This window comes from Acipenser ruthenus, chromosome 2, assembly GCF_902713425.1.
Source record: "Acipenser ruthenus chromosome 2, fAciRut3.2 maternal haplotype, whole genome shotgun sequence".
NCBI lineage: Eukaryota > Metazoa > Chordata > Actinopteri > Acipenseriformes > Acipenseridae > Acipenser > Acipenser ruthenus.
The window spans coordinates 84,493,279-84,510,651 of record NC_081190.1 but is presented as its reverse complement, the minus strand read 5'-3'; the positions used below and the strand labels follow the sequence as shown (position 1 = coordinate 84,510,651).

The following is a 17,373-nucleotide window of genomic DNA, read 5'->3' as shown; positions in this document are numbered from 1 at the left end:
CTGTATACTGCACACACTTTACAGAAATAAATCATTTAAAAATGTACACAGACAATGTCGACCCATGGGACTTTTTTGACCTGAAAAAAGAAACAAGGACCAGGGGTCACAAATGGAGATTATATAAAGGGGCATTCAGAACAGAAAATAGGAGGCACTTTTTTTACACAGAGAATTGTGAGGGTCTGGAACCAACTCCCCAGTAATGTTGTTGAAGCCGACATCCTGGGATCAATAAGCTACTAACAACCAAACGAGCAAGATGGGCCAAATGGCCTCCTCTCATTTGTAAACGTTCTTATGTTCTTAAATTGTACAGTGGACACATGGTTCTAAGTAAAACACGTACCTGCACCTTTCATTCTCATTGGTATGAGTCAGACTTTTTCATTTCAAATTCAGAATTGTTATTTTTGTAGTTCACATCTTGCATGGAGGTTAAACTATTATGCAGCTAAGGTCAAAAGCTGGAGGTTTCATTCCTGTCAGCTTTTATTTGAGATCAATGGATGCCATTCAAGCTTGACTGCACATTCAGACTAATCAATTTTACAAAATGCTTGTTTACAGAAAATAGCACATTTTGTGCTTTACCTCCTACTATAGTCCTATATAAGACTCTTACATAGGACTGTGTAGTATTCTGGTTTATAACTCATTTAATAAAAGTATAAATCCTTTAGTTATAGGAATACAAATTTTACTATAGGTCACAAAGCAAAATTCTACACAATTATATACAGCATAAATATAAAACCTTACAAGTTTTTGACTCCTGTTGTGACTGTGTGTGACAGAAACACAATGATTCTTGGTAGCAAATCTCCCTCCTGACCTGTGAGGGTGCTAAGCAGCAAGAACAGAGCTCCCTGGACGGGCTGACCTGACAGTTCTTTCCCAGGGTTCAAGAGAAGTCAGCCAGCTAGAAAGGGGGTGGAACTCAGTTGTATGAATGCATTGACCCGGAAGGGAAACGATGTGGCAGTCGCAGATTGGAGGGGTGACTGCACTCGTTTATCAAGGGTTCGTGTGACGGCATAAAAGGGGACGAAGAGACGCAATCTGTTCCTTTGCTTTGGTTTTGTTATTGAACCTGAAAAGGACACGAGAGACCCTGTGATAAAAAGTACCGTGAGTGTTTTATCTTGGTATGTCTATAATTGTTTGTTTGTTATTATTAGATGCCGAACATGTTCCGGAGCTGTCGCTAAGGGCCAGCACAAAACCTAAAACAGCACTTCACTTTTGTCATGAATAAACTTGTGCCACCTACCACAAGCACTACAGCACGCAGCCAGGACTGGTGCCCGTGTTTGTACATTGTGGGAAAGATATGTGTTTTTATTATTTGGGACTGCAACCCGTTTATTTACATCCATTTCATTACACATTGTTGTGTATTGCCTGGAGTTATTGTCTGGTCACCAGACCAGGATTATAATTAATAAAACCCCTTTCCAACTGGATTACAATTCTGTCTGTTCATTGTGCACTGCATCACTCCTGCACCTGTACACAATCAACCACTTAGGCACACTGTGTAACACAGCATTTTTAAATGCATGACAAACAAGTATAATGACAAGAACAAGGTCAAATATTTCACTTACCGGACAGTTCCTAAGGTCCCCAACAGTACTTGCTGCCTGCAGCAATTCTCCAAACATGTCTGACTTAAGGCGTTCATTTCTCTCCATCATTTTGTCAACTTGATTGCTAGTGGGGAAAAAAAAATGTTTGTCATTAGATGTCTATACCACAGCAACATTCAAAGCTCTTAAATGTTTAATTTAGAAATTCTACTTACCAGAGAGCTGTTGTAGACACATAATGCACAAACTCTGTAAAAGGCAGAGGGTCAGACGATGCCCCGCAACTCCGACACACGCTCTAAATTAAACAAGAAACAAGCACATGTTTTATTATTGGTTTAGGACTATATAGTTATTTTCATCAACTTCTTAACATAGATACACATATGCTGTACCATCTACAAGAAAACAATTCAGTACCATCAGCTTCCAGCTCTAGCGGGCTTCAATCAGACAGTAGATGCCCACTGGAACGTCACAGCATAAACTGTGAATCAAACTTAAAATCAAGCCCCGCAAGTGCAGACTTTTTCATTTTTACTTGCCTTAATGAAAGCTCAGTTCACATCCATTGGACAGCAAATTCTAAACAAATACACATACAGGCATATAGATACAGGCATATTCATCTCACTCTATTTATCTAACATGCACTCCTGGGGCTGTTTCATAAAAGCAGACCTGTCAACTCTCCAGTATTTACCGGGAGTCTCCTGTATTTTGGGCACTTCTCCCGGGACAGATTTTCTCCCGTATTATACTGTTAAACCCCCTTATGTCAGCAAACCTTTAATGTCTAATGTCTAATGTCATGGCAAGTGTATAATTACTGCAATCCCCGTATGTACCTCGCAGGGTTTAGGACCCAGGGGAGTCCTGTGGCAGGCATGCATTCAGTGCGCAAGGAAAGTTCACATACTTAGCCAGGTCGACAGGTATGAGATCTCAGTTTGCAAAAGCTGCCGTATTTTGAAAACTCAATGTTGACAGGTATGGATTTGCGCTGAATCGCAGTCACCTTGCAGATTAAAATTCGGGTTTCTTAAAACTTTCGCAGGACTGCGATGTCGCCGCGATTTTGACAGAAATTTTCGACAACTAGGCAGCAACCGCAAGTAGCAATTTTCATCACCATCCCGCTCACACAACTAGCTGGCCATCGATATAGCAGAGAAATCAGAAGGGAAAGAGTAATTTAGGGTCCGCTCAAATCCTCTTGATGCGTATACAGACTCGGAATTAATATCAAAAGTACTGATTGCCAAGAAGGGAAATAACTAGTCTTAGGGTGATCAAACATATTTTTAGATACAAACAGAAACACAAAAATGGATTTTATTAATCAGTTTTAACCAAGATTTGAAACAAAATCTTAAAAAACACCATCTTGGATTTTCCGTGCACGCTGAACTAACATTGAGTTTCAAACAATAGTAACATTATTTTATATATATAATACACGAATGAAGGCTGTATTTGCATCCTGAGCCATTTGAAAAAAAAAAGTGATAATACCACAGTAGTGACATCAAAAAGTGAGAATTCCTCTAAAGGAAAATATACTTGAACTTTGACCCATTCGACATGTTGTAATCTCTGAGATTTGTTAGATCAATAAATTAACCATGGATCTCAAATACCATTTGTGAATGAGCACCTGTACATATCCAGGAAAGGTTTTAATTCTATTAATAGTCAAGCCATCTCAGATGCCAATATGTCTGTGTTAGATGCTGTGGGTTCCAGTGGGTCGTGGGTTCAATCCCAGGTGGGGGACACTGCTGCTGTACCCTTGAGCAAGGTACTTTACCTAGATTGCTCCAGTAAAAACCCAACTGTATAAATGGGTAATTGTATGTAAAAATAACGTGTATGTAAAAATTGTATGTAAAAATAATGTGTAAAAAAGAATGTAATCGTATGTAAAAATAATGTGGTATCTTGTAACAATTGTAAGTCCGACTGCTAAGAAATAAATAATAATAATAATAATAATAATAATAATAATAATAATAATAATAATAATAATAATAATAGAGTTGTTTTTTTTTTAGTTTACCTGTTCGTACAAAGTCATTGCAAACTTCTGGTGGGTAATGCATGACTTGGAAGTGCACATATCTTTTTCACATTCAGGCACTATGTGAAAATGAATCCTCTCAAGAATATTCTCCTGAAAGGCACAAAATAAAGCTGGTTTTGCATAAGCCCATATACCATACAACAAATGTATACACACTCCTTGACAACATGAGCCTATTACTCTCTTCAAAAGAAAGACTTCAGATCCAATATTGAACATAATCAAAAACACAAAGAAATACCTGGATTACGGAATTGCTGGGAAATATTAAGGTGTGCGAATTTATAAACCATTTTTAATTGTTTTTACAACATCCCCATCGTTATTTTTGACAATTCATTACAGCTGGCAAGAGGTTTAATAAAACTAATAAGAAATAAAAAAAAGTCCTGTCCCACCCCCAAAACATGGTGGCAGAGTTCTTACCGTAAAAAGTTGTGTATAGTTTGGGTAGTCTGGATGGAAATGTAATAGTAAACAAGTTCACTTATCCAGATATATGAAATGTAAAGCCAAACCCTGATGATGAACAATTTAATAGTTGTTCAAGTAGCTGGGTATGACTTAGGTGGTGGTTTTGGTGGAGAGGGTTAATTCATCAGCTAAGCCACCCCTTGTAACTTAATACATGGATGTTATAAGGGAAAAAATAAATAACTACAAGCGCTATCTTCAATCCCATAAAAAGAAAGCTCTGCTTAAAATCACACATACTGTAGCAGACCCATGCTGTTAGTGCATCCACAGGGCAGAAACTTTGCTGCTGGCTAGGTAGATGAAATGCTTGTACATGGTGGCATATTAGCTTTTCATGCCCTATTTATTTATTTATTTATTTATTTTTTAGAATAACTGTAAACCCGATTTGTAAGGAATTTGAACAAAAGCAGATAAAAGACCGCTCAAAAACTATTGATTAGCATTTCATAAGGATTTCTGTTGATGTGTAACATTTCATTTTTAGCCTTACTGATCGTAGTTCTTGAGAGGGAACCTTCAATATAAAAGTAAAACATTACCACATGTTACTGTAACACCAGCAGATCTGTTTTAGGGATCTTAGAGAGGGGACATTGATTAGTGAAGATACCGTATTCCTTCGAATTTAAGATGCAGCCCAAATTTCCCACCCTCAATTTGAAGAAAAAGTAAAACATCAAATAAATATACATTTACAAAGATACAACCTCAATTATGCATATGGAGGCAGTTTTCTTGTAGATATTTGAAATCCTCATTAAATTTTGCAACTGTTGAGTCACGATATTTTTTCTATATCTAGCTTAGAAAGGGGTCCGAATTTGCAGGGGTTTTTTTTAATATTATTTATTATAAATGTTGTTATGATTTTTTGGGGACGCAGCTTATATATAATAATAATAATAATAATAATAAATAATAATAATAATAATAATAATACATTCCAAAACAAAATTCATTATATCATTGGAAACGGCTACATAAGGCCTTTCTGTGGATATATTGGGTTTTAATTTCTGATTTAAAGTTGCCAAACTACAAGCGCTGAAACACAAAGTGGTCATATTCATGTCTGTATATGGTCATTCTATTTAGGCAAATAAGGGTTAAAAAAAAAATCACAGCTGACTAAATAAATTATCTTGTCATTTCATTTCAAAGCAGGAAATTGTGTCCTTTTGTATTGATTTGCACTTCATTGCCTAAAGCGGACAAAAAGTATGGGTAATGACAAAGTACTTACAAAGCATTCTGCAGCATCGTCCATGAACCCAAGCTGAAATCTGTGCTCATCTTTGAAACTTTCAGCTAGAGCATTGCGCAAGACATCTGAAGGCAGTGCTCTTTCTTTGCTGTGTTGAAACTGGATAAAAATACTCTGGAAATTGTAAAGCAAAAATAAATGAGCTATTGTGGAAAATGCTGGGAATAAGAACAAAACTCATCATAACAACCACTCAAGGGATGTTCTGATTACAGTCTTGAGACAGACGGGCCTCTAGAAAATAAAAATAAAAGTTAGCATTTATTTTACCTTTAAAGCACAAAAAATACAGGCATCATCAAGACAAACATGCCCAGGCAACTGTCTTAAACTTCTTCTGAAAATATCGAGGTGCCACAGCACCTGAAGAAAAAGGAAAGGGGAAAAAAAAGAGAAACAATGGTTAGGCCTACTTATTTAAGTTTTCAATTTAAGCACAGTATTCCAAACAGAACATTTGGTCTAACCTGCACATTGATATGGATTACCAAATCACATCCGCTATCTGTAGGCATTTTTAACATAACAAATACAAAATACTATATACAATTATTTGTACAAATTATGCTTCTGTTCTGCCTAAGTGAACTTATTATCTCATCATTTCAATCCTCATTTGTTTTGTCTTTTTGCTTCTAGATACAGTGAAAGCCCTATGGGCTAATACAGTAAGAGGGTCTGATTGTTTGACATGTTCATACACTCTAAACTGTTTTCCTCCATGTACCCTTGTAGTGGTGACAGTTATAGCTGTAGCTGGGCTCATGTATTATAGATTCTGTCAAGCTGAATCACACCTTTCATCAGCAGAGGCACTTCCAGTTCAGTAATTTAATTTAAACCACTTCACATTTCTGTAACACAAGCATTTAGAAGAGTCCAGTTAGGGTTTCGAAATTATATTTTACATGTATTTATTTATTATTTTACAGCCAAGTATCTATTTGGATAGATAACATTTAATTAAGTTAGAAACCTACAACACACAGAAATGTTGGTACAAAACAGTTCAGTTGCATACCATGCTTGAGTGGAGTTTATTGAAGTATTTTTTCTGACCTAACTGAAACTATGCAACTTTATCCATAATAGACAATACATATTAACGTGCTTTGAGCTGCACTTAAGTTATGCACACACAACTGCTAGCATTAACTGATAAAAGGCAAAGGATCCTGGGATGTAATGTGGAAAAAGCCCACTCAGTTGCCTGTTTCTTTGATATTTTTGCACTGGCCAGGTCACTGCTACTGGGAACCCAAAGATTGTAATCAGCTTGAACTAGTCACTACTGTTCCTTAAATTAAGACATATCCAAAGAGTCCCCACAGTTTAAACCAGGGCACACACATACTGTTAAAAAGGTCCTAACAAATTGCTTAAGTAACACAGTACCTGAAAAAACAGAGAGTTTCAGATTACAATCAGTTAATAGGAGGTTAGTGGTGTAGATTTGATTCAAAATCAAATAAGTTAACATGTTCATCATGTAGAGTGGGACAGACAAACAGAAAAAATAATGGAATTACAACATAATTTCTACATCTAAAGCCAAGAGGTCAATATTTACAGTAGTAGACTGGAAAAAGCTGTCATTTGCCTTGCCACAGTATTTTCACATTTTAAGGCCAAACACAAAAATAAAGACAACATCAATTTACCAAGTTCAGCAATTTGTGATGTACGCTCACGGTACTGCAAATTAAAATGGCTTTGTACCAACAATCACCCCACAGAAAAAACGTAATCTGGCTGTCCCAGGCTTTTTGCTCCGCATAAAAGTAGCACACTGCATCGAATATTCCTAACTCGATTGGAATGACTACATTAAAACAAAACATTAAAACCATAGTTTTAGTACTTTTCATTTTCAATAATATAAAATATGTGCTAAAGTGTTACCAGGGATATAGGAATATACCTAGTATTTCCATATGCTTTTGGAGAGGTTAGCTGCATATAGTAACAGAAAAGTTAATGTGAAACAAAAAAAGCCTATATTTGTAGCATGGCTTGTGAACTGTACTGTAGTGTGAATGATCGATTTCAGCTCCATGTTATTATATGGGTTTATTCAGCCATGTTTAATATCTCACAAGACTATGGGCCTCATTTTCAAAAGGGTGCTAAACTTTACGGTGCAAGATAATTGCAATTAGTGTGCATGTTAATGATTTCCATATTTGCTATTTCAATTTTATTCATTATTGCGTGCGATACTTGGCATATTATGGCGAACACTAAATTTAGTGTTCACACAGTAATAAACAGAATGAATATGTGATTTTTATTGTAATGCATGCTGATGGATTTAAATGAGCAGCCAGCTGAGAATAATAAAAGGGCGTTCATTTTAGTGCGTTAAAGTGATAATTTTTTGGTGCGTACGGAAACCAGGCTTTAACCACTGACAGCACGCTATTTAAACCTCTTTTTATAGTCTGAAAACTAGTGATGTGCAGTTCGATTTTTACTGACTCAACTTGTTCGATTCATTCATTCAGTTAGTTTAGTGAATCAATTCAACAGATTTGTTTGTTTGATTCACTAACACAAAATAAATACATCTTGCTGAATTACTTGGTTATGAAAATTTGTTTGAATGGCAACATCCTGTACACTATCCAACCATTTTTTAATTTTTCAAATTGCTTCCCACCCACCTTGTCTTCGTATTCCGGTGTGTTTTTATATGTACATCGAGCGAAGTTGGCTAATAATAAGTTACATTAGAAATGGATAGATTAATTTGCTACACAAGGTAACGGTTGCGGGGACTAGCACTAGCATTTACGTTTATTGGATCCATGGACGACCCAAGCACCAGTGCATTATTTGTCAGGAGATTTTGTCAAACAAATCTCTTAAACCAGCAAAATTAAGATGCCATTTATCTACAAAGCAGTGAAGTAGTGAAGATCCACACTCAGGAATCTCATTAAGTTAGGTATGTTATATCATAGGTGCCAGCTCCGTGGGTGCTGTAGGTGCTTGAGCACGCCCACATTTTATTGATGCGAGTGCTGCTGAGCTCCCTGAGCATGCGCAAAAAAATGTTTACACTTGAAAAACAAAAACAAAAAAAAACCGCACACTGTGCAATGTAATTGCAATACAGTACCTCTTACTGCATGCTCACCCCGCAGCTTGCACGGAAGCTCCAGAGAGGGGTCAATGTTATCGGACTGTGAGGGAAATTAACTTATGGTTCTGTGAATGGTCATTTTTGTATTACTCCCCTCCCGTGGAGAAACCGGACTATTCAATTTCCTATGAGGGGTGTTGTTCAGTGTGAAGACAGTACTGTCACATAAAAGTAATCATGAACAATTTTATTACATTATATTTCCTTGTAAATACTTTGATTGTAAAACAGCAGTTAAATTCATATTGTAAAATAGCAGTTAAATTCATATACTGGTCAACCTTAATTCTCTGCGCGAACTCAATTATATACAACTCCTGTTTTCATAATGTACTAAAAAAAAAAAAGAGGTTTCTGCGCAGTGCCCGCCAACTTATCTTCGGAGGAGCTGTACAGTAATTGTGAACGGATAAGTAAATGGATAATGAAGAACATGAAGAAAACAAGTTCAATATCAAAAAAAGACAAGTGACCAAGAAAGGCACTCATTTCAACAAAAATGGATTTCTACTTTCAAGTGGCTCAAGTATGGTGATGAGAAAGGAAATGCGTTTTGCAGAATTTGCCAAAATGAAAAAGGTTCTCTACAAGAGCTGAATCTGCATTTATTGACAATGGATTTGATGGAAGGTTTCATAAGCATGAAAAATCTGACTGCCACTAGGAAGCTTCTAGTAAAATATCATGCACGCAAAATGCATTTGCAATGAGAAGTGAAGCCAAGAAAAATTAAATGCAGGTTGCATGCCTGGTGTTATAAAAAGCACTCACATCACTGATGTATCTTGCCCAGCAAGGCTCAGCTATACGTGGTCATACAGATGACAGATTCATTGTTTTGATTTTGCTTAAATTATGGGGTGAAGATGTCCCTGAAATAAAGCAGTGGCTGCAGCGAAGTAACTTCAAATGCCTATCACACTACACAACAAATGCAATGCTAATGATAATGTATCAGGACATTGAGAACGGTGCTTAAGAACATTCAACATGATTCAACGTGATTTTCTTCTACCATGATTGATGAAACAGCAGACATAAGCACTCATGAACAAGTTTCAGTTTGTATTCGCTGGGTCAATGACACTTTAGAGGTTCACGAGGACTTTATCGGATTTTACGAGACGGGTGAAACAACAGCAGAAGAACTTTACAACATTATCAAAATATGTCTTAACAAGGTCTGGCTTGGATTTAAAAAAGAGCAAGGGACAGTGTTTTGATGGTGTTAGTAATCAGTGGTGTAGTCCTAAATCTTAAAGGACCGGAACGCCAATTAAAATATAGATTTTTCTAAAACAAATTACACAAATTCACGTTTTATTTGTAGATTGAACTTGAGGTAACATTTAATAGGTAATGCATGCGTCTCGTATGCGACTTTCAGGCAACCTTGATCAGTGCTGCCAGTTTTTCCAGCCAAATTTGGCTTGTTTTCAAAGCATCAATCATTTGGAAAAGTTGCCACCTATGCGTTATATACACTTAACTTTTTACATCTTCTTCCACATAAAAAACTAGTTTCAAAATGCTGATGTGAAAAAATGTGTGGCAAGTGGTCAGTGGGAAGAATCCAAACACCAAGGTGGTCCCTACACTGAAAAAGGATGGGAACCACTGATCTCGTCCAATTTCATGCCTCGGGCTGGCCTGAATTCTAAAGTCTTTAATCGGGCTGGGAGGAAATTGCATCACTACATGTCAATCAAACATGTTGTAGAGGGTGGGAACAGCGGACTTGCTACCTTGGAGGATTTTGACAGTTTTTGAAATGGCCCACAAAGAGATCTAACCAAAGGGACCACACATCCACATTTTTGTGTAAATCCATTGAACAGGGTCAAAGTTATTAAAGTACAGAAATTGGGGGTTAACCTCAACCCTAATTATAGTGGCGCTACCTACAATCTGTTTGTGTTTTGCATTTTTTCCTGTAGTTTATATATTCATTTCTGTAAGTCGCTTTGGATAAAAAGCATCTGCTAATTTAATAATAATAATAATAATAAATAATAATAATAATAATAATAATAATAATAATAAGGCTTGTTACTCAATTGTTGGTTTATAAAAAAAATTATAAACATTAAGATTTAAAACTTGAAAACACTCCTTGTAATTGGATTTTTCCACCGTTGACTGAGGAACTATGTAGAATGTGCAATTTGATACTTTTAACACATTAGAAATGTATAGCTGTCTATAGATATTGCTTTTGCATATTTCTGGACTCTTTGATAAGACTTACCTGTACAGCACTGTTGAGAAAGCAACTGTTCTGTCCCGGTTCGTTTAACAAGCCTTTCGTCGGGGCAAGGGAAAGCATGCTCCCAGGCTGGTAGGTTTTTCCAAGATTGCCGCCAGGCTTCTTGAAGAACTTGACCCATGCCATTTGATTAAAGTTAGACTTTGTGAAGAAGAGTCACTCAGCAAAGCAAGTCTACAGTAAGCGATGTAAAGGAGCTGGTGTTCCAAATGAAATATCTCAGCAATTTTAATATTTTTCCTCCAGCAGCTTTCTTACTGAACATTAGGATACCTCTGATGCATCAAGCTGGCTGGGCAAGGAAAGTAATTCCAACAAATGCCTATGGGAGTGGCTCAAATGAAAGCCACAAATTAAAAAAAAAAAAAACACTGGGAAGTCGTCCTTTGTACCAAAACCCAAACTTCCGAGTGGCGTGCACAGCAATTCAAGTTTACTAAACCACTGCTGTATGTTTTTGGAGCTCTCTCGCTGATAATCATTCTCGTTGGAGCTAAAACAAAAAGAAAAAGCCCTTATTGTGTTAATGCTGAGAACCATGCAGCACTGTTAACACTTCGCTCTCACTGCAGCCAATACATCTCATGTTTTTTCTTTGGACTGAAACATTAAGGAATCCTTCAGTTTTGGATACAAAGCTTTAACCATAGGGAAGCTCAAATATTGCAGTCCCATTCATCTGGAGTCCACTGTTTTGGTGCTGGAAATAAAAAGAAAAATATAATAAATGTTATAATCAATTTTACTGAAAATGTATTACTTTTTTTGTTTTTTTTAAAGGAGAACTGGTAGTAAAAGTAGGTAATGAAATGACTAGGCTTATAAAAAAAAAAAGCAGAATCCTGCTTTTAATTTCTCCACTTTTAAATACCTGTAACATTATTTATGTTGAACCTGATCCTGGTATTTCCATCCAAGTTGCTTATTAAAACTATTTGTATAAAATAAAGCCACGAGAGATACAGCACAACAACCATCATTAACTTCAACTTTCAGAGTCCTTAGGAAATAAATCCTTTGACAAGATTAAAAAAGCCTTGCTTAAAATCTCAAACAGGGTTTGTCAACCCTGATGAAGGGAAACCTCTCACAAAAATGTATGCTGCTTTTAGCTCTTAACTGTTTCAATACTACAGAAAGCTATAGTGGTCTTGGAAAGATAACACCACTCATACCAACACTGTACATTCACCTAACCCATAGGGCAGGCAGGCACATGCTCCCTATCCCTCACTTTGATTACAGGAGAGGCAAACCATATATTGTGTCCCCACATTTTTTTGCTGTGTATACAGACTATTATTCTAGGTTTTATTGTGGTTTTGCCTTTAAACAGTTTAAAATGAAATGAAAACATGGAAAGGCATTCAGAGAACGCCAGAAAGCCCACATTGATTAAAAAAAACACACACACACACAATAAAATGCACCCTTGACCCACGGTCCACTGTATAAAAATAGCTATATTCTGCAACAGAAGCCATTGCGCAGTGTGGCAGGGTTGTCTGTTACATGTATGTATGTATTGGTGCATGGAGTGGGGGTTATCACGAGCGATTTAAAATGTACAGTTGTATTTAGGCACTGGGATTGCACAATCACTTCACGTGCAGATAAAGTATGTAATAGTATGCATACACTGTATTGTCTGTCTATTTATTTTGGCCAGCATGCTGTTTGTTTTGTTTGTTCGGTGTTCTGTTTTGTTTAAATCTTTTATTTTGCAACAGCACTATTCACTCACCACTCTGTGTCTTGCATTTCCTGGCCTGACGTAACTACCAGCCAGCCTGTTCACAGGCATTTAAGTGGAGACTACAAAAAAACAATCAGTTAGTTTCGATTTTTTTTCTCAATCAATTAAATTATATTAATTGAATTATTCTATTAATTGAAAAATAAGGAAGCTTAGCAGGTTTATGTCCCTGCTGAGCCATGAACGGGTTTAAGTTCAACACCCACCAACCCTAAATAAAATTGCGTTATTGTTTTTTTTTTAGGATTTGAGTGCAGGTTTGTGCAAGTTTCAGTATTTAACCGATAGGTCCTAAAATTTATAAGCGAAATAAAAAATAAGTGTTTTAGTAATAAAAAATATCTAGTAGTCTATGTGTGTTCATGCTGATCGTGCTGTTTGTTCAGTAACTTGTTCTCAGTGTGTTCATAAAGTTTATTCAAGGCTTCTGTGAGTGAGGTATTTGATATGCAAACCATATTCACTTAAGGTTGCTAACTTTACTAGGTGTCTCAGTGTGTATTAAAAGTACCACTTATTGAAATCAGGTGGTGTCACAGAACCAGCAGAAGAGAGCAAGAAGTAGTCAGGGAGAGAGTATTTCGGACCAGGCAGACGTTACTAGGGCTGTGTGAGGAGGAGGCAATAACAAGATACAGATTAAGCAGAGATCATACTATCCTTATATGTAGGGCCACAGAAAATTCACGACATCACGACTTTCACAGAAATCGTGTATTTGACTGCCTACCATGAAATCTATGCATTTTATTTTCCTTGCAGTATTTTACATTACTCTTCACCTCCCCTGTTAATTTCATACTTTTATCAAGTAGGAGCAGCGCTACAGTAGCTGTACACAGTCCGGCATCAATGCCTTGCATTTGGTTACTACGGCAACAGGGTCAGACAAATACCGGCTTCATGATTGGTGAATTCCTCATACTACACAATGACAGTATGAATTCCTCATACTATAACTTGCGAGTCAGAGGCGGGAAGTTTAAAATCATTGTTTAAATAGTGTTAATTTATTAGCTTGCAGTGTATGATTAACATTAAAAATGCAGAAAGCTGACAAACCAAAAAAAGCTGAATTCATTTCAACAGAAGATCGCATTCAGAGCTATGAAAAGGGGACGTTGCATGCAGATGGTGGGATTCTGTTTTGCTCAACTTGTAATGTGTGTTTGGATCATCTAAGAAAAGGTACTATTGACAGCGCAATCCTGAATTGTGGGGCCATGCCTAACAGTGACACACTCAGACGAGAGTATCTCCCTAAAGTGTCTTTTATAAAGAAAAACACAAAAGCTTTGGTTTTGTCACTTCAGGTTTGCAGTTAATGTTTCTCCCGTGTTTAATATTTTGGGATTAAAGGCAGCAAAATAGTCTAAGGGGATTACACAGTCATTGTAATTAATGTGTCAACATATACGTTTTAAAGGTTTACAAAACTCGAAAAGGTTGTTTTAAAAAAAAACAATTTTGTCTGCTAAACAACTCTTGTTTCATTTTTAAAGATTGTTTCAATAGCGACTCGAGTTCCAATGTTCCAATGTACTCGTACATCCTCAGACAGTCCGGGATATATGAAAATTACGAGGCAGGTGTATACGCAACACTTGTGGCTGTGTTAATATATTTATATAGTCACCATGTACTTGTGACAGGCTATTTAAGTAGGCTATGCTTAATTCACAAAAGAAACTGTAAATGTTCAATAAATGAATGTACACCGAGTGCGAGTTGAGGTGCAGTCATAAATACAAGCAGTCAAATGGCATACAATGTTAAAAAAGTGACGTTTCGCCAAACACCTTTTGAAATGTAAATAGTGAACTTTTAATGGACTGAGCGAGCGCTTTGCTGACTTTTGATTAATATTACAAAATAAATCAGAGGGAGATCAAGTTGAACAAACAAATATTTATTTGATTTGCAGTTACACATAAATGTTGCATTAATAATTACTTTCTCTGCTTTGACTGTCTTGCAGGACGCTGTGATTTGGGACAAGACCCCCTCCCTCCTCCTACGGAGCGCATTTACTTTGTACATAATATTTCATTGAAGTTAATGTTCTCGCTGATTCAGCACCAAATAAATATATATATATATATATATATATATATATATATATATATATACACACACACACACACACACAGTACTGTGCAATAGTTTTAGGCAGGTGTGAAAAAATGCTGTAAAGTAAGAATGCTTTCAAAAAAAGACATGTTAATAGATTATATTTATCAATTAACTAAATGCAAAGTGAGTGAACAGAAGAAAAATCTAAATCAAATCTATATTTGGTGTGACCACCCTTTGCCTTCAAAACAGCATCAATTCTTCTAGGTACACTTGCACAAAGTCAGGGATTTTGTAGGCATATAGTCAGGTGTATGATTAAACAATTATACCAAACAGGTGCTAATGATCATCAATTCAATATGTAGATTGAAACACAATCATTAACTGAAACAGAAACAGCTGTGTAGGAGGAATAAAACTGGGTGAGGAACAGCCAAACTCACCTAACAAGGTGAGGTTGCTGAAGACAGTTTACTGTCAAAAGTCATACACCATGGCAAGACTGAGCACAGCAACAAGACACAAGGTAGTTATACTGCATCAGCAAGGTCTCTCCCAGGCAGAAATTTCAAGTCAGACAGGGGTTTCCAGATGTGCTGTCCAAGCTCTTTTGAAGAAGCACAAAGAAACGGGCAACGTTGAGGACCGTAGACGCAGTGGTCGGCCAAGGAAACTTACTGCAGCAGATGAAAGACACATCATGCTTACTTCCCTTCGCAATCGGAAGATGTCCAGCAGTGCCATCAGCTCAGAATTGGCAGAAAACAGTGGGACCCTGGTACACCCATCTACTGTCCGGAGAAGTCTGGTCAGATGTGGCCTTTGATGGAAGACTTGCGGCCAAAAAGCCATACCTCCGACGTGGAAACACGGCCAAGCGACTCAACTATGCATGAAAACACAGGAACTGGGGTGCAGAAAAATGGCATCAGGTGCTCTGGACTGATGAGTCAAAATGTGAAATATTTGGCTGTAGCAGAAGGCAGTTTGTTCGCCGAAGGGCTGGAGAGCGGTACACGAATGAGTGTCTGCAGGCAACAGTGAAGCATGGTGGAGGTTCCTTGCAAGTTTGGGGCTGCATTTCCTCAAATGGAGTTGGGGATTTGGTCAGAATTAATGGTCTCCTCAATGCTGAGAAGTACAGGCAGATACTTATCCATCATGCAATACCATCAGGGAGGCATCTGATTGGCTCCAAATTTATTCTGCAGCATGACAACGACCCCAAACATACAGCGAAAGTCATTAAGAACTATCTTCAGCGTAAAGAAGAACAAGGAGTCCTGAAAGTGATGGTATGGCCCCCACAGAGCCCTGATCTCAACATCATCGAGTCTGTCTAGGATTACATGAAGAGAGAGAAGCAACTGAGGCTGCCTAAATCCACAGAAGAACTGTGGTTAGTTCTCCAAGATGTTTGGGCCAACCTACCTGCCGAGTTCCTTCAAAAACTGTGTGCAAGTGTACCTAGAAGAATTGATGCTGTTTTGAAGGCAAAGGGTGGTCACACCAAATATTGATTTGACGTAGATTTTTCTTCTGTTCACTCACTTTGCATTTTGTTAATTGATAAATATAAACTATTAACATGTCTATTTTTGAAAGCATTCTTACTTTACAGCATTTTTTCACACCTGCCTAAAACTTTTGCACAGTACTGTATATATATATATATATATATATATATATATATATATATATATAAAATCCAGTTGGTGAAGCTGTTAGTGATTAACTGCAGGTAAATTGTTTTTCATTGTAAATAACTATGTTGCCATGGAATATTTTAAAATGTGGTACTGTGCTACCATGAAAGATCCAACAGTTAAGTCTTGCAAAATAATAATAAAAAAAAATAAAACCCACTATAGAATCCTGCAAAAACAAACAGCACATTCTTAGCAGGCTTTCGCTAGATCTAAAGTAACACAGCAAGGCCTGTCGCATTGCACTTACTGTTTTGAAGCTCCTTCATTATGTACAGTAGCACTACCTTAGTTAATGGCACCTGTGAAAACTGATTAAGTTCCAATCACAATATCATTAAAGCTGGACTTTGATAAGGAAGTGTCAATATTGACATAAAAAGCAAATAATAAGTTCATGCACCTTTAAAAAAATATATATTATATTCAATGTTCTATGTTGAAATAGAAATGTTAGTCATACCATACTTTCAAAAAAATACTAGTGGTTGTGTGCTTAAAGTTCACAGCAAGTTTTTTATTACATTAATTATATATATATATATATATATATATATATATATATATATATACACATATATATATATATATATATATATATATGTGATATATGTGTGTGTGTGTGTGTGTGTATATATATATATATATATATATATATATATATATATACTGTACACACACACACTTGAAAATATATACAAAATCTTGAAAATTAGACTATACATTCTTGTTAAACAGAATACCAAGGGCCCCTTCTCACAGGAAAACTGCTATTCAACTAGCATATGAGTTCTTAAACCAATCATTTAACTTCTTATAGCTGCAACCAACTTATTTATTGCTTGTTTCCATGTATATTGTCCCATTGCTGCCCTACAAAGTCTTTCAAAACAATAATATATATTGAAATCAAATATCCTTCACTGAAAATGTATTCACCAATGTAAAGAAACAAAGTGGGTTACCAAAGCAAATTAGTAAACTTCTAGTTTGATACCACTCCAA

General features: G+C 36.5%; 1 protein-coding gene across 10 annotated transcripts in view; it reads right to left on the bottom strand.

Moving 5' to 3' along the window:
* The window catches only part of LOC117409345 (inactive ubiquitin carboxyl-terminal hydrolase 53-like), a 68,673-nt gene that overhangs the window by 39,811 nt on the left and 11,489 nt on the right, over window positions 1-17,373 (bottom strand). For 9 of the 10 annotated variants that reach the window (XM_059002776.1, XM_034015256.3, XM_059002767.1 and 6 more), the window contains 6 exons: window positions 10,813-11,530; window positions 5,690-5,782; window positions 5,399-5,533; window positions 3,652-3,765; window positions 1,808-1,890; window positions 1,611-1,716 (listed from right to left, as the gene is read on the bottom strand). In XM_059002776.1, coding sequence (XP_058858759.1) covers window positions 1,611-1,716; window positions 1,808-1,890; window positions 3,652-3,765; window positions 5,399-5,533; window positions 5,690-5,782; window positions 10,813-10,956 — 675 coding nt within the window. In that variant the 5' untranslated portion in view covers window positions 10,957-11,530. The remainder of the gene's footprint in view (window positions 1-1,610; window positions 1,717-1,807; window positions 1,891-3,651; window positions 3,766-5,398; window positions 5,534-5,689; window positions 5,783-10,812; window positions 11,531-17,373) is intronic. The other variant, XM_059002785.1, reaches the window with a different exon arrangement.